General features: G+C 44.2%; 1 protein-coding gene across 3 annotated transcripts in view; it reads right to left on the bottom strand.

Moving 5' to 3' along the window:
- Window positions 1–9,961: 9,961 nt before the first annotated feature.
- USPL1 (ubiquitin specific peptidase like 1) overlaps window positions 9,962–27,476 on the bottom strand; it is a 31,210-nt gene continuing 13,695 nt past the window's right edge. For 2 of the 3 annotated variants that reach the window (XM_080941216.1, XM_080941217.1), the window contains exons 5-9: window positions 26,478–26,591; window positions 23,275–23,404; window positions 20,436–20,561; window positions 16,769–16,926; window positions 9,962–13,517 (exon numbers count right to left, since the gene is read on the bottom strand). In XM_080941216.1, the coding sequence (XP_080797342.1) occupies window positions 11,656–13,517; window positions 16,769–16,926; window positions 20,436–20,561; window positions 23,275–23,404; window positions 26,478–26,591 (2,390 nt within the window). In that variant the 3' untranslated portion in view covers window positions 9,962–11,655. The remainder of the gene's footprint in view (window positions 13,518–16,768; window positions 16,927–20,435; window positions 20,562–23,274; window positions 23,405–26,477; window positions 26,592–27,476) is intronic. The other variant, XM_080941218.1, reaches the window with a different exon arrangement.

Raw genomic sequence — 27,476 nt, 5'->3', positions numbered from 1 at the left:
TGTGCAGGCCTCCGCGCTGCTAGACAGAGGAAAGTGGCTGGACCCTCTTCTTAACCCCCAGATTAAACAACCTCACCGACATTACCCTCTTTCCATGTAGGGAAATTAAAAGAAGACAATTTTTAAAAAAAAAATTAGGAAAGGCAATGACCTAGGTGTGGTGGCACATGCCTTTAGTCCCAGCACTCGGGATACAGAGGTATACAAATCTCTAGTTTGAGGCCAGCCCGGTCTACAGAGCAAGTTTCAAGACATTCAGGGCTACACAGGGAAACCCTGTCTTGGAAAACCAAAGGAGGTAGCTGGGGTTTGGGGTGGGACAAAAGAAAAGGCGATGTTTCAACATTATGTAGTGGCATATGGCATTTAAGTTGACGCAAAATGAACCAGTTCCCCTCTGAAAGTGCCCCGTAGCTGCCCTTCCTCCTATACTGGGCAGCTGTCCAGTACAGCACAGGAACACCGGCGGGTGAACCCTTGTGACTCCCTTGAATCCACACCCTGAGGATCTAATGGGAAGAAAACCAAACATGATAACATATTCCTGTAATCCCAGGGGGGTGGCAGCAGGAAGATTATGAATTGAGGGCAACCTGAGCTATACAGATACTTCCAGGGAAGCCTCAGAAAAACTACGAGACAGGACTGGAGAAATAGCTTAACTGGAGAGCACTTGCCTAGCAGGCCACAGGCTCTCTGTTCAACCCCCAGCACCAGGAAGAGGAGACTCGAAAACGTGCTCTGTAGTTCACAGACCATCAATACTCACCCCATAGGAACCTTACTTTTGAGCCATGATGCAAGACACCAGTCCACAGGGGGTCAATAATGGGCTGGGATGTTTTACTTCCTATTTTGGGTTTCCGAAGTATCCTCGAACACGCTCATTAATTTTTAATGTGTTTTCACACACGGAATATACATTATGCACATAAAAAGTGTTCATAAGATCTATGCACACTTGAAAACTTAATCAAAAGAAAACCCATGTATTTGCCACCTGCTTGAGAAGTGTATATCAGTTCATCATTAATAATAAGCACTCACTATTTTCTAGGTATTTATGATGCGCCAGCCCTGTTGCAAGTACTTCACATATATTGTCTGCTGGGTCTTCCCAACACCCTTGTGAGTTAGCTACTATTAGCATCCTCTGACTAACAGGAAAGCAGGTGGGGAGGGAGCTCTAGAGAAAGAGCAACAAAGCACAAGGAACCAGAAAAAGTGCATTTAGATCCTGGCAAACCTCTCAAAGAGGCATAATAAGGAAAAAGAAAAATGCACAGCTTTCTGACTCAAGATGGGCAGACCAAGCTGAACCTCCCGGTGGCTCGATTCATAAAGACTGTACTGTGTGTGTGTGTGTGTGTGTGTGTGTGTGTGTGTGTGTGTGTGTGTGATTCTGGGAAGAAAAAGTACAGAAACAATTATCTCATCCATCTCTTTAGCATGGATTAAGGTGAACCTGCCTTTTTGGGGTGAGTTTCTCAGCCAGGTCACTGATGTTGTTAGAGCCCCACTCAGGCCAGAGATTCTGTTCTCTTAACCAGAAGTTTCTCCTTACTGAGCCTTTATTGCATGCTAGCATTGCTTCCTCCAGAGTGTTTGCCTGCAGACAGAGCAGCCATCTACACATAAGTTAGCCCTGAGGGAGCTTGAAGAACAAGGAACAAGATCCTAAATACTCTAAAAGGGAAATCAAACTATAGGGGGGCTGGACAGATGCCCCAGTGGTTAAAAACACTGACCACTCTTGCAGAGGACCACAGCCAGCATCCCTGTGGCAGCTCCTAACTGTAACTGCAGTCCAAGGGGATCGATGCCCTCTTCCAACCTCTGCAGGCTCCTGTAAGTGTGACTACAAGCGGCATTTTGGTGAAGGAGACAGTTAAGGAGTCTTGGGGGAAGCATGTTCTCCAGGCTTCTGTAGAACCGTTGCCTGGGAAATGGGCCTCTGTTATTGTTTGTGTGTGCTGCTGGGAGTCAAAGCTATGAGTGCGTCTATGCTGCGCAAGTGCTGTTCTACCCCTGAGGTGTTTCTTCAGCCAAGACTGACCTCCTAAAGCTATGCTCTGAAGAGCTGGCTCCACACTAGCTGTTCTTGCAGAGGACCTGGGTTGGATGCCCAGCATGGTGACTCTTAATTGCCTAATGGCCTTCATAGGGACCAACCATCCACATGGTGCACAGACATGATATAAAAGTAAATAAATATTTAAAAAAGAAAAAGAGCGGACAACTCTGCCTCAATGACCCAGGGGTACATAGTTGTCCCATACGCTGACCCCTGCCACAGTTTCCCCTAATCTTCTGCTTTCCCCTAATCTTCTCAAGGCATTGCTTTGAAATCACCAGCAGTCTGAACCCCATCTCTCTGCCCACAGTGGGTTCCTTTCATTTAAAAAAAAAAAAAAAGTCAGTTGATTATACAAGTAAAACGGACTCACCGTAGTACCGAGTGTTTATTGAGAGAGTAAATCAGCAGAAAGAAAACACTGCCCCCAAAGCAATTAAAGAGATGCAATTGTTTTTTTTTTTTTAATGGAAGATACACTTATGGGTATATTAAATTAAGAAAAATCAATAAAAATGATAAAATGCCATGCCAGAGTGATTGTAGGGGAAGCAGTCTGCTTACACAGCATGGGCGGAAGGAGATGCCGTTGAAATAGAGATCTCTGTGAGAATGAGACGGAGAGTCGTTCCTGTCCTTAATCCATAACACGAACTGCCCACTGAAAGCCTCTGTCTTCCCCTGTTAACAGTCTATAAAATGTGTCTGTCCTTTGTCCCCTTATCTTATTACTCATCAAGTTCCGGATAAGGCCGAAGGCAAACGACTGCTGATCTGTATCATACACGAAAACACCCCGCTCCTTGCTCCTTACACTCCGAGGGAGGAGTGATGTGTGCATTTCCTGGGCGACAACAGACCTCAGAGCACTCCATCCGACCGCTCGCTCGCTCTCTTGCTAGCTAGCCCGAGCCAGAATCTCTGCCAGCCAGCTCTGTCTCTTTGCATCAGCCCTCTTCGCTCCCAAGTAAAACCTGTACCAGAGTTCATACTGTAAACTCGGTTCTTATCTCTGTAATCACGGTCGACAGTCCTTCTGTTACATATGGCTGCTGTTTGGGGCACCACCCAGGGACACACAATGAGACAGTTTCTGGGATGTGGGTGTTGCACTTGGCATTCAGATATCCCAACAGCCAGTCCCCTTCTCCACGCCCACTCTCCGGCTTCTTCTCCCTTAGCTCCCACAGCCTCCCTTCACGGTGTGGAGGGAGCTCACCGTCATTGCCCTTCCTTACCTCCCTCTGCTCGAGGACCCTTGCCCTGTGCTGGTTACTTTTACCTGACAGAAATATCTGTAGAGAGACAATCTTGTGTATCATGCGGACGCATCACCTGTCAGTTTAAAAGCCTATGGCCTATGGCCTAGGCAGGAGATAGGAGATGTTACATCCGGGAGGCAGAAAGGATTCTGGGATATAGCCAGGTGCACAAAGAGTTGCCTGGGTAGAGGTGATGAGACGGTCACATGGTACCTGAGCATAAGTAATCAGCCACATGGCAAAAAAAAAAAAAAAAAAAGAAAGAAAGAAAAAAAAAGAATGGGTTATTTTAGTTATGGTTCTAGTCAGAGAAGAGTCTAGCTGTATGGCCAAGGCATTTGTAAAGTATATTTTGAGTCAGAGTCTTATTTCTGGAAGCATAGGGCTGGTAGGAAGAACCAGCCCAAATCTCTATAAGCATCTTAATAGAGGATAGCTCACAGTCCGAAGGTGTCCAGATCACAGGAGTACTGGCTGGCAGGTCACATGGCCTCCACAGTCAGGAAGCAGAGAGAGAGAGAGAGAGAGAGAGAGAGAGAGAGAGAGAGAGAGAGAGAGAGACGGTGCTCAGCTGTCTCCTCTTTATTCAGTCTGTCACCCATGGGATGGTGGCTCTCATATCCAGGGTGGCTCTGCTCAGTTAACCCTCTCTAAAACACTTCCACAGATACATGTCAGAAATGTTCTTGGAGGGTTATTCTAATTTGTCAGAAATGTTCTTGGGTGTGTGTGTGGGGTGATTCTAATTTTATCAAATTGGTAACAAAAACTTACTTCCAGGGCTGGGGTGGCAATGGTTCTAAGGTTAAGAGTTCTTGCTGCTCCTCCAGAGAACCTGAGTTTGGTTCCCATCACCCATAGCAGGCAGCTCACAACTGGTTCTAACTGCATCTTCTTGGGATCTCCATGGGTATGCACACCCAAGCACAAAGACATGCATGTGCGTGCTTGCGCACGCGCACACACACACATTTTTTTTTTAAAAAAACCTTTAAATAATGGGAAAAAGTTTAGCTTACATTCCCTATACTAGACTTGGAAGTCTGTTCCCCAAGTGACATCCTCAGTGTAATCTCTGCTCTTGCTCAGACTCACGTTCCCCCATCAGGTACAAATGTCAAGCTCTGCAGGACAGACCTGAAAGTCAGCAGCCAGCAGCCACTTTTCTCACCAGAACCATGTGTCATGAACGAAAACAGCAGACGCTCGAAGGCTGTGCTAGTTCCCCTGTGCCAAGCCTGGGCAGAGAGCCAAGGAGGGCAGCCTTATGGGTGTTTGGTAGGACACAGGCTTCAGAACTCCAGCCTCTGGTCTCCTCTTTTTATAGTGGGTGCTAACCCCCAGAAGCCCAGACACCTTCCCACTGCAGCAGAGCCAGGCTCTCACTGGGTAGAGCACACAGAAGAAAAATAGGAGAATCTCCAATTCATCTACTAGGATAGTTGTCAGTTTGAATTGTCAATGTTAAGAAGCTGATAGCTCGTGAGAATATAAAATCAGGCAGACACTGAAACTCAACTTCTGGATTCAACAAAACTAAGAGACTCAAACAGATGTCAGTATAACCATGTTCCTAGAAGTCAGCCACAGAGAGCTGCATGATCAGCAAAGTGTAGCGCAGACATGCAGTGATCTAATACTCGCATAGAAGAGACAGAAATCACGGTCAGAGCTACCGCATGGAAAAGTCATTAGGACATCACACTGAGACCAGCCAGTCACAAATGGGCAAAGACTGGATAATTCTGCCTAGGGGAGTTACTTTAAAATAATTCAATTAGGAAAGATAGAAGACAGAATGAGGCTTATTAGAAAAAATTGGGGAGCGGGAAGTTGTTTAATCGATGGGAGTGTTGGTTGCATATACATGTTTGAACCCTATGCTTTAAAGTGGTTAAAATGGAGCTGGAGAGATGGCTAAGTGGTTAAGAGCTCCACTCTTGCAGAGGACTGCATACTGAGGGCCTCACAAACGCCTCCAACTCCGGCTCCAGGAAGATGTGACGCCCCATTTCACCTCTGAGGGCACTGAACTCACTATACACATTATCACATGATTAAAATAAGTCTTTGAAATATGGTTCAAATTATACCAAAAGAATAGCAATAGCTAAGTGGGAAGAGCCAAAAAGAGGAGGAGCAAGAGAAAGAGGAGGGGGATGGTGGGCCTGGGTGGGGGACAACATTCGGGATGTAAATAGATAAAATAATTAATTAAAAAAAAAAAAAGAAAGAGGAAGGGTATGAAAGCTTGAAGAGTGTGACCTGGGGTGGGTGGAGTTGTCCCCCGCCCCGCCCCCTTCTTCTGTGGGTGTTGGAGAACGGAGAGATGTGACTGGGGCTCTGGCAGGTCTATCCTAAGGATTGATTATTCTTTCCCCTCTCTCCTCTCCCCCTCCCTCCTTCCCTTTCTCCTCCCACCTCCTCCTCTTCATTACAATGCTCCTTACCCCAACCCTCCCGAGGCAGCCCCAAGTCAGTGGGTTAAATTCAGAAGTCAGGGGAAGGCCTAGTCGTCAGTAGCTATTTAAAAGAGCGTTTTAATTAGCTAGTTTTAATTTAACTAGTTCGTTTCTGCTGTCCGCCAAACCTTGAGTGCTCAAAAGGAGGCTCTAGTCCTTTAAAAGATCTGTACATTTATTCCCAGGAGGTGACGGGGGAGGGGCGGCGCGGTAGTATTTTAAATGTATAACGCGTAAGATGCCTAGTTTGTCAGCCACGTTAAACAACCTTGAACAAGGGCAGGGCGCCACAGTGCAGGGCCCACGCGGATTCCGGGAGCCTAAGCCGGCGCCGCCCGGCTCTGCGGCTCCGCCCCCGCCCCGCCCCCTGCCCCGCCCTCGCGCAGCCTCAGCCCGCAGCCCGCAGGGCGCAGCAGGGCCTGGCGCCTCCCAGGAGTCCGGGCGGCAAAGCCCATGCCGGCCGCGGTAATGTGTACAAAGCGCGCGGCCGTTCAGGCAGCTGGGTCTCTGTGGCGCAATCGGTTAGCGCGTTCGGCTGTTAACCGAAAGGTTGGTGGTTCGAGCCCACCCAGGGACGACAGCGTTCCTTTTCGCACAACACTTTTAGAAATGCTTTCGCCTTCCTGGGACAAGCAATATACTGACTGACTTTCCAAGGCTCAAGCTACAGCAGCCCTGTCTCCACCATTTTTCGTGAGGGTACAAGCAAGTGTATATCTGGAGCTTGGTTCAAGTCTGCTCCGGAACAGCTGCGTTTGCACAGAAAACCGGCAACCCAGACCACCCCAAAGCAGCACCATTTGCGTGGCTCAGAAAACCAAAAATAACAACGACACACACGCAAACACAGAAATTACTAATACAGTCGGTGTCTACTTCCAAGCTGATGAACAGGAGATGACATTGTGGACAGAGTGAGTTTGGGGACAGCGGGCCTCGCTGAGTTTAGCTAAACGGCTCCCAGATTTGAGCAATGGGGTTGAGACTGCTGGCAATTTTCCCCTCAAATTTAACTTAATCAGAAATTGTATGAGTTCGTGTGAAAAAGTTTTAAAAGAGAGCCAGGCATGGCGGTGCATGCTTTTAATCCCAGAACTCGTACAGCATGCGGGTCAGAGAACTTTTGGAAACGAGTTCTCTTCTCCACCCTTGGGTACCAGAGACTGAACTCGGGTCTCTAGGCTCTGCAGGAAGTACCTTCACCTGCTGAGCAATCTCACTGGGTTGAATTTAAGCAAATTTAAATAATTGTGAGCAAGCAAATTACAAACAACTCAGGATTAGAGGATGAAGTTCCAAGAATTGTATGTGTTTGTGTTCCCCCAATTTCTCACCGTTGATAGTTCTGGGCCATCCTTAGGGAGGATGGCCCGCACAAGAGCCCAGAGGAACTGGTTTGTCCTTTTTACCACAGGGTATGGTAGCATCAGAAGCAGATGACGCTTCACAGGGCACCAAATCTACTGGTGTTTTTGTTTTTCTGTGTGGCCCTGGCCGCCTGGGAACTCACTAGGCTACCTTTGAACTTGCATGCTTCTACTAACTGCTGACTTTAAAATCCTAAAGAAGGTGGGGTGCTAGGCAGAGTAACAGAGAACTCCTCACTGTCCGTGGGTATATGCCTCATAGAAGAGGCAACAGAGAGTTGGGTCACATGATCATGTCTACACTGTAGGGTGTTTGTTCGTTTACGATACAGGGTTTCTCTGTGTAACAGAGCCCTGGCTTTCCTGGCGTTTGTAGACCAGGCTGACCTCGAACTCAAAGATCTGCCTGCCTCTGCTTCTGGAGTGCTAGGGTTAAAGGCATGAGCCACCACACCCAGCTTACACTGTCATGTCTTACCTAGCATATCTGTTATAACTACAATTAGGAGGGCTCCCATCTTGAAACTGAACATAGTTACCAGAGGCTGGCTACAAGCTCCACAGAGTGGGACCTGGCTGCTGTGCCAATGATCATTTTTAGGCCTGTAGACTTTCTTCCAACACCCAAGTTGAGCAAGCACAGCCTTGTCCTGTGTTCCTCCGTGAAAATTCTCCATGTTACATACACTGACTATAGGCTGTTTCCAGGGTCCTTTCCTTAATATGTCCTTGCCCCCTTGATCCCTTTTGCTAGAGTAACAGTTTCCTTCAATAAACTGCCATACCACCCTGAAACCAGCAAGCTGGCTTGTCCCTAGCTCTGGAAGACAAAGTCGAGCAGACACCAAAGCTTCAGTTCCACCATTGTCCGTGGAGCACAGGCCTGTCACGTGACACACCATCACTCCAGAAGCAATCGTGCTCTGCTCGGGTTTGGGTGATGGAGACAGACATGATGACACCTGATTGGGGGTAAGCATGAAGCCCACAGGAGGCAATCATCGGGGCTAGACCTGTATCTTCCTGATGGATGTGGAACAAGTCTTCAAGACCAAACAGGAGGAGGAGCATTTAAGACTGGGAAACTCAAGTCAAGAGAGCAGGTAGGGGGTGAATGCAAGAAGCACAGGGGACAAATGTCCTTCACTCAGCTGGCAGGACAGGCCCTGGAGACCCCAGGATGAGGCCACATTTCAAGTGAAGCTAGGAACTAACTCCCAGAGGTTTCTGCTTCAGGAACAAGAGGTAAAAGTGAGATTACTCAGTGTGGTGATTTGAATATGCTTGGCCCAGAAATGGCACTATGAGGAAGTGTGTCACTGTGGGAATGGGCTTTGAGGTCCTCTTCCTAGCTGCTTGGAAGTCAGTCTTCTGGCTGTCTTTGAATCAAAATGTAGAGCTATATGCTCCTCCAGTGCCATGTCTGCCTAGAGGCTACCATGCTTCCTGCCATGACGACAATGGACTGAACCTCGGAACCTGTAAGCCAGCCCCAATTAAATGTTGTTCTTTATGAGTTGCCTTGGTCATGGTGTCTTGTCACAACAGTAAAACCCTAAGACACTAGGCTAGTTTGGCAATAATGCCAAGAAATAAGAGAGATCAGGGACTGGCTGAGAGACAACTATATATCAAGAGCAAAATTCTAAAATATTAAAAGGCACACTTAAAAAACAAAAATGCATTTGACTAAACTCATTGACACCCAGCCTTCCTTGGTCATGGCAGTGCACACCTTCAAGGCATCAACCTTCAGGGCACAGAAGAGTATTTAAAAAATGGATGAGACTCCAGAAGATTGGATTAGTAGGGCCAAAACAGGAATGAAAGAGGCCAGGGTAGGGCCCGAATTCCAACATTCATGGGTGACACAGACACTCATAGGGGGCATTCAGAATTTGGAACACAGTGCCGTGGGGTGGAGGGCCTTCATTCTCTCGGCCTCCATTTCCAGATGTTGCTGTGGTCAATCTCATACCCTGGACTACAGTGATCTGCCAAAGTGGCTGAACCGGGGTTTTCATATAAATATGAAAAGTTATAGTCCTTACCTCGGTACACCTTACTGTGTCTGATCTCCCATCCTGGAGTTCTTTTTAAAGCCCAGGCTAACTTTGGACTATGTAATTTATGATCTTGTCCCTCCTACCTCCACTTCTGAGTGCTGAGGTTATAGGTGTTCATCATAAAACCTAGTCATGAAGTTCTACTAAAACTTAAATCCTAATTCCAGAAAGTCTTCTTTTTAAATACAAGGGTTTAGAGTAAGATACACTGAGAGCATGGGTGTGAACTTATCAAAGTCTCTCTTTAGCCTTCATTCTGAGACAATATCTCCTGTTGCCCAGAGCTTTATGCATAGCATCTACACACATAATGCATGCTATACATATATATGTATGCCAACTAAGTTATCCTCCAAGCCCTGCCCCCTTTCCATTTTTCTTTTAAACATTAAGTTAAATTTCATTTATTTAAGCCAAGTTTACTGAAAGACTATCACAGGGTTTTGTGGAACCCCAAAATAATTCCAAATGGGAGGCTAAAGACTTCCTTCAAATGCATTCTGGATGTCCAGGGGAATCGCAGACTTTTGAAACATACTTCTGAGCCCCCAAAGCTTGAAGTTTTGGCTTTTATTTACTGAATCTGTATTCAGAGTTCTAACAAAGGCCATAGGCATGGCAAATCTGTAAGTGTTGAATGCCTCCACACCGCCACAGCCCCAAGCGGGCTCTCACTCAGGAGAGTTGGATCCTTGACTGCACAGCAGGAAACAAAGTCAGCATGAGTCAGTGAAGCAAAGTTAGTTTATTACATATTTACAAAGCCAGGACAGGGTAGTTCATACCCTTTGGACGTGAGATGGACTTTGAAATGCCGCTAAAGCATTTGTATGACTACGTATGACTCGGGCTGCCACGCCACTCAGATGGCATCATTTCTAACAATCACAATTTGGCGAAAATTTTAAGAAAAATAATAGGAGCTACTTTACTGATTTTTCCTAAAGAATTGCCTTCTATAAATGAGAGTGTAAAGTGGTTTTCTGGGGCATAGTAGACTCATGGCTGAGAGGAGAGCTCACCCAAGGTTGCAAACATTCCAGCCCAAACAGGCTCGGTTCATAGTCTTTCACATCTCATCTGAGAGGCTTTTGTGAAAGCACACCTGATCTGAGAAGACAGTTTGGCTGCCTCAAGTAGTACTGGAGTTTCCCAACTCTGTAGGAAGGTAAGGCAGGTCCCAAGGAAGAGGCACCTTGCTCCCCAGAAGACTTAGTGTGTCTCTCATTTAGGTTTGGAAAATAACTAATATGAAAGGAAAGTAACACGAAAATCTGAATAGAATAAAAAGAAGCCATTTGGATCTCTCCTTTTTCAACTAAAACTGTTAATAAGATCTGAGACAGTAACAGCTGTCTTGATAGCTTAACACAATGTGTCCTTGTTACACTGTGGAGTGAGTGGCTCAAAAGGGCTTTGACAGTGACCCTTTCAGTGACTTCTGTGGAGATTTACATCCACAGATACAGATTTGCATCCCTTCCTTTCTGGCTTCTTTCAATGACAACACTCATGGGAACTGAGCCAGTTTTCACTAGTTACGGTTCGTTTTGTTTAAAAGTAAAAACAGTATGGATATGGGGGTGGGGTGGGGGGTCTCTGCAAATACCATGGCCAGCAGCATCCTTTCCAGGGCTGGAGAGATGGCTCAGTGGTTAAGACCACTGACTGCTCTTCCAGAGGTCCTGAGTTCAAATCCCACCAACCACATGGTGGCTCTGAAATCTGATGACCTCTTGTCTGAAGACAGTGTAATGGGCATATATTAGGGGAGATAAATAATTAAATACAAAGTTGCTGACCATGTTTAAATTAACTATCCATAGAGATGCCTTTGTGAACAAAGCAGCTTCATCTGGATCCTGAGGCCAACCCACTGTCACTTTTAGCAGTGTTAAATGCTAAAAGGTTGTGTGTGTGTGTGTGTGTGTGTGTGTGTGTGTGTGTATGTGTGTGAACGCACATGTGCATGGCTTAAAGGCCAGGGCAGTGATGGGTGTCCCCCTTAGTCCACTCTACCTCACTCCTTGAGATGGAGTCTCCACTGCAATTGCAACTGGAGCTGATCTGGCTGACCATGGTCATCAAGCTCCTGGCACGCCCATGTGCACTGCCACACCCGCCTGCTCACACGGGTTTGGGAACTGAACTCAGGTAGTCATGCTTGCTGAGCATCCTTCAGCACCTCAACCATCTCCCCAGACCCACACATCAATGGCAGAACCCTACCATTCTTCTACAATCACAAAACGACGGACAAAAACTGGGCTGAGGACTTTTAATTTTCAGTAGATCCCATGTCTCACAGGCAGCTCCCAGCTTCCCCATGGCTAGAATACAGGGCTGTGCATTTTAGCCAACACTATCCACAAGTCAGTCTCCTAGCAGCAGTGGTCGGTATTAAACTAAAACACTAGCAGGCACTCAGCAATTTTCAAACAGAGAGTCATCAAAATGAGGTATGTCTAATGTGTCATTTGTTAAAGAATTCAGTGCTGAAGTGGAAAAAAAATCATCAAAGATATCAGTCTTCATGGGACTCCCCAAGTTCAAGGCTCTTATACACGCACTGTCTACAGCTGAGTGAGGATCGACTTCACACTGGCCTTTCTCAGGGCTGCAGTAGTCATGGTCCTGTTTCAAACATGAGTTCTGGGAAAGAACACTGAATTCACTAGATGCTGGTGTTGGGGTGGTATTGTCCCCCATTTCCAAGTACCTCAACTCAGGCTCTCCACTTTCTGAGGGCTCTGACAGGGTTGTAGGTGACAGCAACTCTGCTAAAATCTCCTCGTGATTCTGGCTGTTACTACATGAGGTGCCACTGGGAGCAGAGATGCACCCAGATTTGTTGTCTGCAAGGTCAATTTGATTCTGTAGCTCTTTTAACAGATCTTCTATCGACTCACAGTCATTTGGAGAGCCACAATGGGACACAGGCTCTGAATGGTCACTTACAGGTGTTTCACGGTGCGGGGAAGACATGAGGGCAGCTAGTTTCTTCTTTTTTGCCTTTAATTTTTTAAGCAGTTTGAGCCGAAGCTTATGAACCTGATCTTCAGCTGCATCTCCATGGTTTGCTGAAAAGGTGGTGCTTTCATCACTGGGGGATCTGTGGCTGAGGGAAGCTGGATGTGAGCCTTCCTGCTCCTTCAGCAGGGCTGAGGAGGTATTCTCAGCAGCACTCGGCAGAGCAGTGGTGTTACCCGATGGTGGAGAGCCGCTCCCTGGAGATGGCTCCTCCACATGCTTGGCTTTCCTGGACATCTTTTTAGACCTGCGGTTTACACTTTTCGTTTTAAAGCCATCAAAATTATTGGCTCCTTTAACAGAGGGCTGCAGGTCAGTTACTGCTCTACTCTGAGCCAAAACACAGGGTGGCATAAATGCCCCACCCCTGCTCAACAGCCCTTTCACCCAACTTCCTACGAAGGCTTTCTTCTGATCATCCTTCCGAGGCTGATTCTGTGCTGACCTGGCTGTTACTGTTTTAGAAGACGCTGCATTTTCTTTTTTTCTCAAATTAGATGCCTGAGTTTTACCAGGTTGTTCAGGGTTTAACTTCTCAGTTTTCAGTGGCAGCAACTGTTGAGAGTCCTTTTCAGTTGCCATGGACATCAATTCCTGAACAAGAACAGGAACAGGGACATCAGTCACAGGTTTAGGAACCACTGTGTCCCCTGCCTGAGATGGTACTGCCTGCAGGTCTGTGCTTATAGCTTGGGATGGGAAACTGGAATCCACACACAGGGTAACTAGCTTTCCTTCACACAGGTTAGACAATAAGGAAGAACCCAGAGAGTCCTGTGGCTGAAAGGCAAGTGCTCTGACAAGTTCTGCACTTTCTGCCACAGGTTTATCTTCCAACAGGCAATCTTTGGAGTCAATCTGAGAAACAGAAGCAGTTTCCTGGATAGTCTCTTCAAGTGCTGAGGGTAAAATGCTGTCGACCAAGCCATTTGTTCCTGAAAGTACACTATCTCCATGAGCTATAGCTTGGATTGTAGGAAGAGTCTGAGGAGCGACTGTGATCGGTGTGGGATGGGCAACTGAGGGTTCTGAGGTGGCAGTCCCAGCTAGAGAACACAGCACTGGAGAAGTCAGCTGCTCCTCACCTGACACAGGCTGAACATTTGGCTTCATGCATGGAAGGCAGGCAGCTTCTTCAACTGGCACCTGGGATTTTCTTTCCCAAATAACAATATGTGTCTCTGATGCTGGCACTTCACAGGTCACGTGCCGTTTAGCACACAGACCCTTTAGGTCATCACACTCCAGCCAACTCCCTAGGAAACAAACACAGCTATAGGTTAGACCTTCCTGACACCATTCTTCCTTCCCAGCTGCTGTGTCACTCAACACCAAAAAGGAAGCACTGGCAAGTGTGTCCTCAATCACATGTTTAGACTTTTCTTCTGATCACAAAAGTTACAGGCTCTAAGACACAAGCAGATCTGCCAGGTAGTTTACATTCCTCATTAAATACACACTGGATCACGACAGATCTTTTTTAACTTCAATTCAGAAGAGGAGGAGTTCCATGTGTATGGCGAAGGAGGAGGGAGTCTAGGGACTAAAAGGCTGCAGATCAGATACTGCAGCACTGGGAGTAGCCTCAGGGGACACATCATCCAGCAGCATGATCACTTGGGAGTCCTTCTGTGTGCATAGTTTCAAGGATGTGTTAGGTGAATAGCGGAAGGGTCATAGGAAGTGGACACAGTAGGAGGAGGAAGTAGAACAAACTATTCCTTAAAAGAAGAAAAGGGACACCTTAGAAAGACAGCTTAAGGAGGAGTAGGAGGAGGGGAAGGAGGGGGAGGAAAAGAAGAAAGGTATCTTTCTAAGGTTAGAAAGATAGCTTAAGAAGGAAGGAGGGGGGAGGACGGGGAGAAGAAGGAGGGGAGAAAGAGAAGAAGAAAAGGACACCTTAGAAAGATAGCTTTAAGAAAAAAGGAAATAATGATTCTGGAAGGGGGTGAAAAAGTTGGAATGCCATGTATTGCTGGTGGAAATATAAAATGGCTCTGAAATAATCTAGCCACTTGAGAGGTGATGACCCCACTCTTAAGTACACACTCAACAACAGAGAAACAACAACAGAGGGTGTAAGAGTCTGCCCATCAGATCAATGGGGGTCATTACTCAGAGTCAGATGCAGTGTAACATGGATAAACCTTGAACATGTGCTAAATTAAATAAGCCGGACACAAAAAGGCAAGCAGCTGGTTCTACCTGCACAAGGGGCGGAGAGACACAAGGTAGGACAGTGGCTCCAACAGTCACGAAGGGGGCCTGATGTCTACTGAGCATAATTTATTTTGAGTAATCAGAGAGCTCTAGATACAGATGCTGGTGATGGATTTATAGGACTGTAAATGTAGTGAGTGGCAATAAACTATAAGCTTAAAATGCTGAAATGGAGAAATTATACTATGTCCATTTTGTTACAATAAAAAAAAATTAAGCAAACAAAAACCATGCTAAAAAGAAATTGGCCTGATGCTGAAAGACAGCAGGGATTAGAGGAAGGTGGAGTCTTATGTTTCCTTACATTTTATTTATGCCACATGAGAATCTGAGAGAACCTAATAACTACAAATCTAGATAAATAATGGCTTTTCAATAATTAACATGGGAATTGTGGCAAAGCAGACAGGCAGCTGTCTATGGAGTCAGATGTGGTGAACGGAGGAAGCATAGTGCCCAGTATTAACATGCCCACTGCACAAACATTTTCTGTCTCCATTTTAGACACCAGGTTTGCAGCAAGCAGTGGATATCACAACCCACAGCACTCTCTCACAGTATTCCAGTGCTCTTAGAGACACCTTCAAAACAGCACCGTAGAAAACACTGTCCCTTAAAACTGAAAGGCCCCATTAAGAGATAATTCTGGGAATCAGGGAGGTTAGGAAATAAATCCTTTCTGCAGCTGGGCTTCAGATCACTTTAGATGCTATATGTACGTACTGGTCAATATCTAAGGTATCATACACACTAGTGACTAAGGACAAACAGAGGTCTAAGGCAACAATTTTTTTTTTAATCCCTTAAAGACAAAAAATTAAAACAAGATTAAAATACTACTAGTGAAGTGGACCATGACTAGCAAGGGATAGAGAGGTGAGCCAACATTGGGGTCATGAATAGGGATAACCACAGTCAAAGCATGTTGTATACAAGCAAAAATGTACAAAGAAAACCAGTTCTGCATAATTAATGTAGTGCAGGTACACATGCATGCTTGTACAAAGAGACACACATTTATTGGAACAGCCAAAGTCTCTAGTACCACTAAATGTTAGCAATAATGGGAACGATAGCAATTCTTCATCGCATGTGTGAACATAAGATGGCAAATCTTCCCCCTTTATATAATAGCATAATAGTTTGTCACAAAACTAAAATTCAGCCATTTGATCTAGCAACCAAACTCCTTGGTATTTATAACAAATGGGCTGCAAAGTTTATATGTAAATTGGAGCATTGTTCCTCATTTCTGCCTAAACAGGGAAACAATCAAGATGGTTTTTGTTTTGTGTGTTTAGGAGAGTACAGACCAGAAGACAACCTTGGGTTACATTCCTTAGGCACAGTCCACCTTTATTTCGATGAAAGGGTCTCTCATTTGCCAATGATGATAGGCTAGATAACCAGCAAGCTGCAGGGATCGCTGGGATTACAACTGTGCACCATGTCCAACTTTTTGTATGTAGTCTTTGGGAATAAATTAGGTCCTCCTGTGACATGCAAAACAATTTGCCATTTCCCTAGCCCCCAAGACATCTTAGGTGGTGAATCAGCATTCAGAGACAATGGATTGTCACTTGGAAAATGCTGTGTTAATCTCTGAAAAGATGTGGAAGAATACTAAGTTCACATTCCTAAGCAAAACCAGTGCATTTGAAAAGGCTCCCTTGTGTATGATTCAAGCTAAAGAGCTGGACTACTGGAGTACTTAAGGCAATGGAACCGAAGAAAGGTGTGGTAGAGGACAGTAGTGTTTTTAGGGTAGCAAAACTACTCTGCATGGTGCTAGAATGGCAGATAAATGTTGGCTCCTCCACACACTTATCAACGGACACAGATTGTATAGTTCATGTGAATTATGAGCTATGGCCTTTGGGTAACATAAACTATGCTAGGTTTGCTGAATTAACAAATCCTCCAGTCTTGCATAGTAGGTATATAATAAGGAACAAATCTGTTAATGGGTAAGTTGGGGGAAAAAAACAGGCTGGAAAGCATAGTGAGAAATTGTCTACAAAAACAAACAATATTAAGAAATACAACAAAGGAGTAAATATACAAACCCTACAGACACAGCACAGAATCAGGAAGCATATCTGCCTGAAACACCACATTTTTAAGAGTAAGGAGAGGGGGCAGAAAAATTAAAGGCAAAAGTAAGAATACAGAAGAAAAAGGGGGAGGGAGTGTGTCCAGATGAAGTCTGTCTTTAAACCAAAGCAAAATCCACAAGGCTCTATTTCTCATGTTCAGTATCATAAAAAGAAAATGTTTAGACACTTACCATCAGCATCTAAAATCCATGTTATAAAATGGTTATTCGCTTGGTACTGTATTACTGATGTGACTTGATAAAGACTACCTTCAAAGTGAAACGCATAGTGCTGCAAATCCTTCCTGGGTAAGCCTTCCACGAAGTGCAGCATGAGTATGGGTGATGCTCTGTGGAAGGAAAGGAGGCAGAAGTCAAACCAATTTCATGCCAAAGCTCCGGTTCAGGGACACCTCCAGCTGTGTGCCTTAATTAGAAAGGGAAAAGTGGCTCTAAGGAGCATGTGACACTAATGCCTTTGAAATGGATGACCAGCAGCTGGGAGTCACTGTGCAATAAGACTGACAAAGACCTTTAAACAAAACTTGCTCTGCCGTAGAACAGTGCTGCAGAGCTCTGGAGAGAGCCCGGCTCCTTGAGGAGTTCCTCTGGTGTCAGGTGCCCACATCACTCACTCCTATTAAGTGGGAAAAGAAAGAGCAAACCTTATGCCTAAGATATTCAGACACTGAACTCATCTCAAGAAATTAGGGGACCCATTAAATTCAAATTTGCGCTTAAGAAAAACTTAATAAATAAAATGCACTAGTGGATTTATTATGAGATGCTCATAATTTAAAAATTACATTTCACTGTTACAGTAACATGTCAAACTAGAAACAAACCCACAGATAGGCCTCAAGTAACTAAGCTTTTGGGGTTTAAGAAATGGTGGTTATCCCTTCTCTTAATATTTAAACAGAGTCAAAACTTACTTAGCTTATCAAAATTTACACAGTTGAAAATGAACTTAAATCAATGTCCAGACAGTAAGATTATTCAGACTGACAAGAAGTGGTGTATAAATCACACCCTGTCAATTTCTTATTAAACAGTAATTAAGTCCTAAAACTTCTGTAAACTGTTTAAATCACCACATTTTTGGTCCTGGTTTAAAAATCTTGACTTAATTTACCAATTCCAAGATGTCACTGTTCATGAGATGTGCCAGGATACACACTTCCAACTGTTACGATATGACAGATCTGTGGTCCACAGTAAAACATAGGTTCTCACAGTTTAAAAGGCAGGACTTAGGCTGTGGCCTTTCTATTACTAATAAGACATTTGAATACTAAAGTCTTATATTTAACTTTCTGGCTCTCACACATGTGACATCTACTTACCTAAAATCTCATGAGTCTATACTAGAAATCCAAACCACCAGAAACAAAAGCAAAGCAAACAACAACCAACAAGCACTCACTGTCAGTGCCTATCAGAATGGTTCTCACCCACTATCTCAGCCCTCAGAGTTTGAGGCCAAGAGACTCTAAGTTCCAAGGTTAGCTAGACTATATAATGAGACTATCTTGAAACACAACAAAAACAATCAGGAAAGCAAACCAAACAAGCAGAACAGTGAAAGCTGCTAAAACTAAAGTTAAAATATAATAATCTTTTCAAATGCCAGCCTAGACTGTATATGACCTCCTGAGGTTGTGGCAAGCACTGCAGGCTCATTTCGATAACTCAAAGCTGACTGTGGGCAGTTAGTGCCCACATCATCACCCTTAGAGCAGAATTCCGAAACAACTCTTAGAGAGAACTGGCGAAGTTGAATGCAAGGCATGACTTACCACTAGATTTTCCCAATGGGATGCATTACACATGTGGTAATCTGAGACAATCCTGGGAGGAACTCAGAACACTGTGAGATCTTAGAATGATATACGGTTGAATTTCTCACAGCCTCCTGATGAATTTATTTGTTTAGGGTTTCATAATAGATCTATCACCCACCATCCATCCATCCATCCATCCATCCATCCATCCATCCATCCATCCATCCATCCACCCACCCACCCACCATGCTGGCTGGTCTGAACTCACTATGTAGACCAAACTACTCTTAATCTACAAGTTCTGCCCACCTCTGCTTCCTAGGTACTGGGATAAAGGCATGCTCCACCACATCCAGTTGATACATTTTCTCTTATATTATCCCTAAAATCATACTAAATTTGTTTCTAAGTTCTACTAAATACTAGCAAGTCAAGTTGTATCAATTTCAGAGTAAAAACTATAAGAGTCTTATACAAATCCCTTGCAATTTAAAATTTAAGTGTAATTTTACATGAATTCAATTTACTTTTGATGAAAATAGGAAATGTCCAAATTATAAAACTGGCTTATTTTCAAGTCTACTGAAATATAAAAACATATCTGTCTAATGAAAACACTTGCTGATCAGAGCATGAATCTTTTATGTAAGCAAAAGAAACAACTTTATATAATTAAAAAAAATATGTTGCAATGCTGCCAATTAGCAGATCAAACAACCTAATAAAATCTAGCAGAGATTCAACCCCCAACCTTGAGAGAAGGCAGAGTCGTCAGCTGTGTTAGAAACACCAGGAGGCTCAGGCAGTTGCACAGGTGGGTGCAGGACAACAGCCAGCCACGAGGCTGCCTTTTCCTGTCAGTACTGAGGAAGGTAAGCTGACACACTCAGATCTCAAACCCTGGGCCCAGGTGACCAAGCACATGGACTTGTGGGTAAGGCAGCACTTCACTCACAGTGAAGGACAAAACAAGCTAACAGCTGACAAGGCTGAGGATAGGAACAACCCTAAAAGCAGTAGAGCACAGAAGACAGACAGAAGAGAAGCTTTAGCCTGCATGGCAGAACAGAGGAAACAGTGACCTGGCATACTGTGTGGAAAGCTCATCTGCAGAGCCTCCAAGATTCAGTATTTACATGCAACAGATGCTGAGCAGTGTGGGGATGAGGCCAAGGCTAGGAACTGAGATCGTGTCTGGAGAACATGCCTAGGTAGCAGGCCCAGAGAGGAGCAACAGAAAGGAAATTGGAGGGAGAATGGAGGTCAGCAGCAAAGTTTTTAATTCAGAGAGGTGGACCCACAGACCTGAAGCATTTGCATTATTAAGCATTCAGTGAACAAAGCAAATGGAAAAGCAAAACCTTCTATTACTATGCACACTATGTGACCAGAGAGGGAAAGGACAAGGGGAGATGGACAGAATTCTCGTTTAGACTTACATGAAAGCACCTGAGCAGATGGGACCAGGTACATACTCAGTGGCACCAGTCCTAGAACATACAGACAGAGAGCTGAACCAGCCCTTGCCAAGGGAAACAGAGGGATGGCAACTCTGAGCCTACCTTAGGCCAGCAGCAAGAAGCTTGTAAGACGATGAGTTATCACCAAGCATATATTCAGGAGAAGATAGACATTAAGACACACAGGTGGGGCTGGAAAAATGGCTCAGCAGTTAAGAGCACTTACTGTTCTTGCTGAGGTCCTGGGTTCAGTTCCCAGCACCCACATGGCAGCTCACACCTGTCTATGATTCCAGTTCCAGGCTTCCAACACCCTCACACAGACATGCATCCAGGTAAAACACAAATGCATATGAATGAAAAATATACTCAATAGGGGTGGGAAGAGGATGAAGAAAGACTACAGGAGACAGAGCAAGTACCTACTGCAGCCCTACTGTGGTCTTCACCCGGCACAGCCAGCCTACGCTTAAGAGTTCTCACAGTGATAAGCAACTGGTGGCCGTCACTCAAACTTCTGAAAGGTAAATTGTGCTATTTCCCTTTCCAAGACATGAAAAAATGTACATGAATCTTCATAGTCTCCGAGAAATGTTTAAGATAATTTAAACTCACCTTTCCAACACCATTTTTCTTATTTGTGATTTACTGTTGCAACTGTTACAAGGACCGAAATGGGCAGCATTGAGTGGATGCCACTCAGGAACAACATTTGTAAAGGTGACCAGACTCTTCACACACCTAGAAACAGGCACAATGTGAATCCATCGGTTAAACTGAGTTATTTTAGCACATTCAAATGCTTGCTCATGCTTGTCTCCCAGTCATAGATTATTAGTACAGTGATGCCCCCGCCCCCAAGCTGGAGATTGGGAGACTCCACATGAACTGAGAAGCACAAAAGGGTGAACAGCAGAACCTCCCACCATTAATGCTCCAGAGAATGACTTTTTTTCTTTAATATTTACTTTACATATATGAGTACACTGTAGCTGTCTTCAGACACACCAGAAGAGGGCGTTGGATCCCATTACAGATGGTTGTGAGCTACCATGTGGTTGCTGGGAATTGAACTCAGGACCTTTGGAAGAACAGTCAGTGCTCTTAACCACTGAGCCATCTCTCCAGCCCCCCAGAGAATGACTTCTGAGGCCCAACTGTGCACACTGGCTATTCAGGGCCACTCCTGGTCTCTACTTAGCACAATCAGTCCCCAGCTGCAGCAGCCAGTGTACCGCCAGCTACCCAGTGAGGAGGCAGAGGCCCTGGATGAATAAGGCTGGCCAAAGCTATGAGACTTAAAGCCCAGTGATTAAAGTGGCTAAGCAAACAAAGAGGGTGCTATTTTCAAATAGACACAACTTAAACTTTTCATCTGCTAGGGAAAAAAAAATCACTTGAAAACCACTTCTGCCTTTTCACAGGCTGTTCACAAGTAAGGAATTCACCTTAGTCTGCATACCTGACAGCAACAGTTAAAAGACGGTCTTCAACCTTCAAACAAATATACTAATCTTAGTTGCATCAACTCTAATAAAAAGATTTTAATTAAAGCAAGTATCATATTACACTCCCCTGTCAACCAACTCTCAGATGTCAAGTGCTCTGACCTCTGTGCAGGCAAGTGGCAGACAAACCAGGTCTGAGTCAGGATCACCAGCTTCCATAGGCCAGGCTTTTTTATCCTCTCCAAAAAATAACTACTGAACCTAATAAAAGTCCTTATACTGGCACAAAAACTAGAGGCACTAAAATGAAAGGACTAGTTGAATAGCTTCTGGAAGAGGAGCAAGAAGCCAGAAGTTGTGACCCTAATGCACACCGATTAAAGGCCATCGTGTCTTAGCTTTGACTTTGCATTTGCTTTTACTTTTAGAATGAAAGATTAAAGAAAGTTTAAAGAAGTTTCAGGTTTTAAAGAAATAAAGACAAGATGCTAATCACAGTGGCTGCCAGCTCTTGCTGGAGCTCTCACTGATCTCTGTGCAAACACTGCTGGAGCCCACTTACCTTCTTATACAGAGCTGCCCAAAGATCAGAGCGCTAAGTCACTGGCCTCACTAGTAACTTCATACTACTTTGCTAAGCAGCTACTCATCTGAATTGCAACCACAAAAATCACTCCCAGTGGCTAGGTGACTCCTGGCACACACAACATATTCAATAAAAAGCTGTCAAACCACTAGCCTGTGAATTCTAGAAAAGCTGTAATTAAGCTGATTCTAATCAGCAGCCCTGTTTATATTATTAAAAACACACATAGTGATTAGGAAGTTTAGCACAGAGAGCAAAGGAGCCACAGAGACAAGAGGTCTCCTGAATCTCTTCCTGACTCATTACTATGAACAGAAAACCTGACTCCTTGTACAAATCAATGGAAATCTGGGAGTGGAATCCTCACTGGCCTAGACAAGTATTTCGAATCCTAGTGTGAATTCGCACTGTTTCCCAGCAGTTCAGAGCAGCTTTGATTGCTCCCTACTGTCCAGATCCCACTGAGCTGATGTACAATGCTTATCATTTTTCTTGCTAACTGTTGAGGCTTGCTGACAGGTGAGCTGCAGTGGGAAAACTAATTCCTGCTGTAACATTCTGAGCAATGACCATCTTTTAAAGCCAGCAGCAGCTTCCCTGGTCAGCCTCGGCAGAGGGCATGTCAGAAAAGTACCCATCCTCTGACAGTTCTCCTGAACCTGGAAGCAGAGGTAAGACTGCTAAATGCCATCAAACACTAAAAGCAGCTCCATAAAGCAAAGAAACAAAAACCTCATCTCTAACAGGGCAAATAAAACAATGCTAAGAAATTCAGAGCAGACACCCAGCAAAGAACAGAGTGAAGGGTGCTATTCTCACTCGTTCCTTACTTCCAGATAGATAGATAGACAGACAGACAGACAGACAGATAGATAGACAGACAGACAGACAGATAGATTTAACTCCTTTTAGCCATTCTTCAAGCCATACATTTTCTTTGTTTTCTTTTTTAGCTAATTTAAAGCAACAAGTGACTCTAGCCTCTTCTGTTGCAAACTGTTCCTTTACCCTCACTGGTGAGAAATTTAAGATGCAGGCGTCACTGTGATCCATACCTCCATTTTCAGAACTCAGAAGGCTGAGGCAAGAAGATGGCAAATCTGAGGTCAGTTCCAGCTATTCTGCTACTCTTAGGAAAAATAAAATATGTGTTGGGGTCCAAAAATGATAATACATGATGCTTATACCTCTAACATTCTGGATCCTGAGGCAGAAAACCTAAAGTCTTGACCAACCTGGGCTACACAGCAAGTTCTGCCTGAGCTACATTGCAACCTCGTCTCCAAGAGGGATGGGGGCGGGGGTGTAAGCAAGGGTGGAGGTGTTAAGACACAGTATACTGTATGTCCAAATCTGTTATTTAAAATACACTGTTGAAAACAATTATAACACAAAGAATCCATTAACAAGCAAAACTGACCTGTTTTGGTACTGGTGTCCACAATGGGAACATTCAAAATTCCAAGAAAAAGAATATGTAAAGAGGTTTTCAACATGGGGTTCAAGCTTTAACAGTACAGGGAGTGCAAACACAGGACTTTCCATGTCACCTGCAAAAGAGAAAAGAGCAAAGTAAAGATTAGCAGTCAGAACCTGCAAGAACAAAAGGAAGCCATATGGTCCGCAGTCTCCTTCCATACATTTCCTGTATGGAAACACAGCCTGGCAGAGCAAGTCAGGGTGAGCCTGGAGGAAGGTTAACTGCATCTGCAAACACAGCAGCACAAACCTCGTCCCCATGCTAGTCTCTTATTTGACACGTTCTGAAAACATAAGGCAAGAATGCCATGTGTGAGACACATACTGTCCTCCTCCTCAGGAGAAAGTCTTCAGAACTGTAACACTGCTAAAGTACAACAAAAATCATGGAAATGGCTTGCTACAAACACGAACAAAAAGTTAGTGGAATATTAGAGAATCATGCCAGAATTGGTCATAAGCATTAAAACACCACTTCTATTTGGACCCACCTACTCTACAGTAGAACAGGTTGAATATACAAGGGTAAAGAATTTATTCTGAACCTCCCCAACTGTTAGTCCAATTCTTGACTAATTAAACTTCTGCCACTTTAAAACTAGAGAAGGTATACATTTTGCTGTCCTTCAAACAAAGATGGAACCATGAGTGATACCTTTCAAGATGGCGGTTTAATAGGCAAGCACATCTTGATAGTCCCACTCCAGTTGGTTCCTGTCCTTCTCATCCTCAGGGGAGCTTACAAGGCCCGGGAGACAGAGTGTGTTCTACTTCCTCCCTAGACCTCATTCTCAGGGTACTAGTCTTCCCTATCCTGGAACTACATTTGCCAGAACATGGCCAGCAACTGTTGTGATGGCAGGGCCAGGAAATAGATAGCAGGATTCATTACACTAGCTGTAAATACCTGCAATTACAAAGGACATTTTAATAATTGCTTGTGATATACTCCCACATGTATATTTTTATTTGGAGAGGTGGAGAGACACAGTCTCACTAGGTAGCCCTACTTGCCCTAGAACTCACTATGGAAACCAGGCTGGCCTTGAAATCAGAGATCCACTTGCCTCTGCTTCCCAAATTCTAGGATTAAAGATGTGCACCACAACATCCAGCCACTGCTATTTTTATTATAAGTCAGAACAATGTCTTTCTTACAAAGAAAGATAAAAATCAGTCTCCAAAAATAACAAGGGCAAGAGTTGTAGACATTTAGTACACATTTGTGATTAAGTTACCAGTCTTTAAGTTCCAATTCTACTGTAACAAAATAGTAACTAAGAAGACAAACAATTTATAATTCAGTAACAGCATAAAATCTTCAGACCACATACATATAAATTTTATTTTGAGGCAAGGTCTCACTTTATTGCCAGTGACTATCCTGAACTCACTCTGTAGACCAGGTTGGCCTCGAACTTCCAGAGATCCACCTGCATCTGTCTCCCAAGTGCTGGGATTAAAAACATGTGATACCATACCTGGCTTCTAATACAAATTTTAAGATGTGGAAAAATATCAACCTCTGTCCTCTGGGTTTATGCAGCACACTTTTAAGTCCAGCTACTTCAGGGCCAGGTAAAAAGACTGTTGAGTTCAGAGAAAAGCCTGAGCAATCAGTAGGATTTCAGCTCAATAAACAAAACCAAACCAAGGTACAAAATACTAGTTTTCCTTTTCCTGGCATTATAAACCTTGGAGAGGCCTGGACAGAGACTCTGGTTCCTGCCTCACTATGTTCTGCTCAGTTGGTAGAGCAAGAGACTTAATCTCAGGGCCGAGGGTTTGTGCCCCACAATGGGTGCCACCTGTTACAGTAATGGTTAAAATGTTATCAACCTTTTAACCTGTGCTAGGGCTACCTCCCATGGGGCCACACAGCCCTGCAGGGTATCTCTAACTTAGTGGCTCCTTGCAGCCTCTAAGTACTCACAGACACTGGGTTCTTTTGACCCATGTGGGCTTTGTGGCCGCTACACCCTTTGAACTCAATTAAGTCGTCATATCAAAGAACACACCAAAATACTCTGATCCAATTGGTATAATTTGCCCACCTAGATAAGTTAAATGATCTTGTACAATTCCATTCCTTAAAAACACGTATAACAATCTTATTCACAGAGATGCGCAGAGAGAAACAGCTGTGTCTGCTTCCATCCCTCCTCCCGAATCTCCCGCCTACTCCTCCAGTTCCGATTTCCTAGAATCCCCCCCCCCCCCCCGCACCTTTCTACTGTCCAATCATGTATCTATCACCTTGACATCAACCCACACCCATAAGCCAAATTCAATTCAGTGGAAATCCATCCCTGTGCTCCTTTATAAGGACAAAAAGACCCTAGATGGTAGAATAAAGGCACATATACCCTCTTTTCCTGCTATCAGAACATTGAATCCATGGTTTCCAGGGAACTGAAATCCTTCAGGAACCTTGTGCTAGGGAAGGGAAAGGCTGAAGAAGCTCTGATGCCCGACAGACAGAAGCTTGTGGTGTCTCAGGGAGAGATTTCACATCATATGACAACTTGCTAGCTCACCCTGCAGGAGAAACTCAACTCCAAACAAGGTTGGATCAAAGGGAGGTGGTTCTGCCCTCTAATAAAATCTAAAACTCATGATAGGACCCTGAAGGTGGACTTGGCCTTAGGGTAACTGCACTACCTTACTTATTCCTCTTCTGAATGTGGGCAATATTGAACAAATGTCTCTTCCTAGCTGCTCACTATTTCCTGTCTAAATGGCTTACTGAGCATGGTGGCTAAGCCAACCTATCAGGGATCCTAGGACCAGGCTTGGGTCCTAACAATTCTGGTTAACATACACATGAGATCCTAACATACCCTGAGCTAAAACCGCACCACAATTTAGTCTTATGTTGTGCAGTAGATTTGCTTTCAAAGTTCAAAATGTTCACTAGGCTTTGAGAACTCAAGTGAACACTGGCACACACACTTATACGGAACAGGTGTGGCTAACAATGACTTAACCAGTGATAGATTCCTAAGAAAACCACCCAGAGTCCCCCACCCCTCCACACCACCCCCACCTCCCACCCCCCACCTCTCCCAACCCCAGTCAAAGGTCAGATCCCAATCACTAAAACAATGCATCTCTGCAGTACAGTCAATCTGCACAACTACTTACCTAATGTGCATCTAAGCTTAGGCTGAAGTTTAGCAAAAATTTCATCTCTAATTTTATTCAAACAGGTATCTATCTCTGTACATATTTCTGGCATCAATTTTTTACAATCTTCACCTAAAAAAAAACCAACATCATTTTTTATCAATACATCTTTCCAGAAAAATACTAAGACTGTATGAAAGTTTATCAGTACATTCTGCTGAGACAAAAAACAAAATACATATCTTATTCAGTGATATGCCATATATTCTGTTGACACTAATCACTGGCAGAGTACCATTTGCCCTTACTTACTACCTGGATGAAATCTCGATTTAGAATAAAAACAACAGATGAAGTAATATATACGTTACAATACTCTTTCATGTAATAAAAAGAGCAGCCTATTTATTTAATTCTTCAAGATTTATCTGTATGTGTGTTCTTCACTGCATATATGTCCATCACATGTGTGCAGGTAAATGGAGACCAGAGAGGGAGGGTGTCAGAACCCTGGGAGTTACGGTAATAACATGGGAATGACAGGCGGAGGAGAGCCACCACGTGTATTGGAAACTGAATCCTGCAGGAGCAGCCAGTGCTCCATACTCTGTGCAGCTCTCCAGCCCTAAGACGCTATTTTAATAATTCTGTTGAAAAAAGCTACTCAGCAAAAGACCTTAATATGCACATTCAATACCATCGTAGGTACTAATCTGTAAGGCATTCAAAAGCCACACGGCTACGGTCATGATATAAACCCACAGTGGCAAACACAACAGGGAAGCAATGCAGGGCAGCTACACAAATGGCCTCCCCCAATCCCCCATTACACCATTTAGTACGTTAACAATGCTCAGCAAAAAAAAGCTTGCAACAATTCTAAGTCAAAACAAAACCAAACAAACCTAAGTGCAAACAAAATCAGGTAAAAACACACAGCTGAGACTTTGGAAAATTTTCAAAAAAGGTGAGGCACTTTGGCTTGACAGATACAATACTTCATGGGCCATAATCTAA

This window comes from Micromys minutus (assembly GCF_963924665.1).
Source record: "Micromys minutus genome assembly, chromosome: 29".
NCBI classification, from domain to species: Eukaryota; Metazoa; Chordata; class Mammalia; order Rodentia; family Muridae; genus Micromys; species Micromys minutus.
The sequence above is the reverse complement of the archived record's forward strand: the minus strand, read 5'-3'. Positions and strand labels throughout refer to the sequence as shown.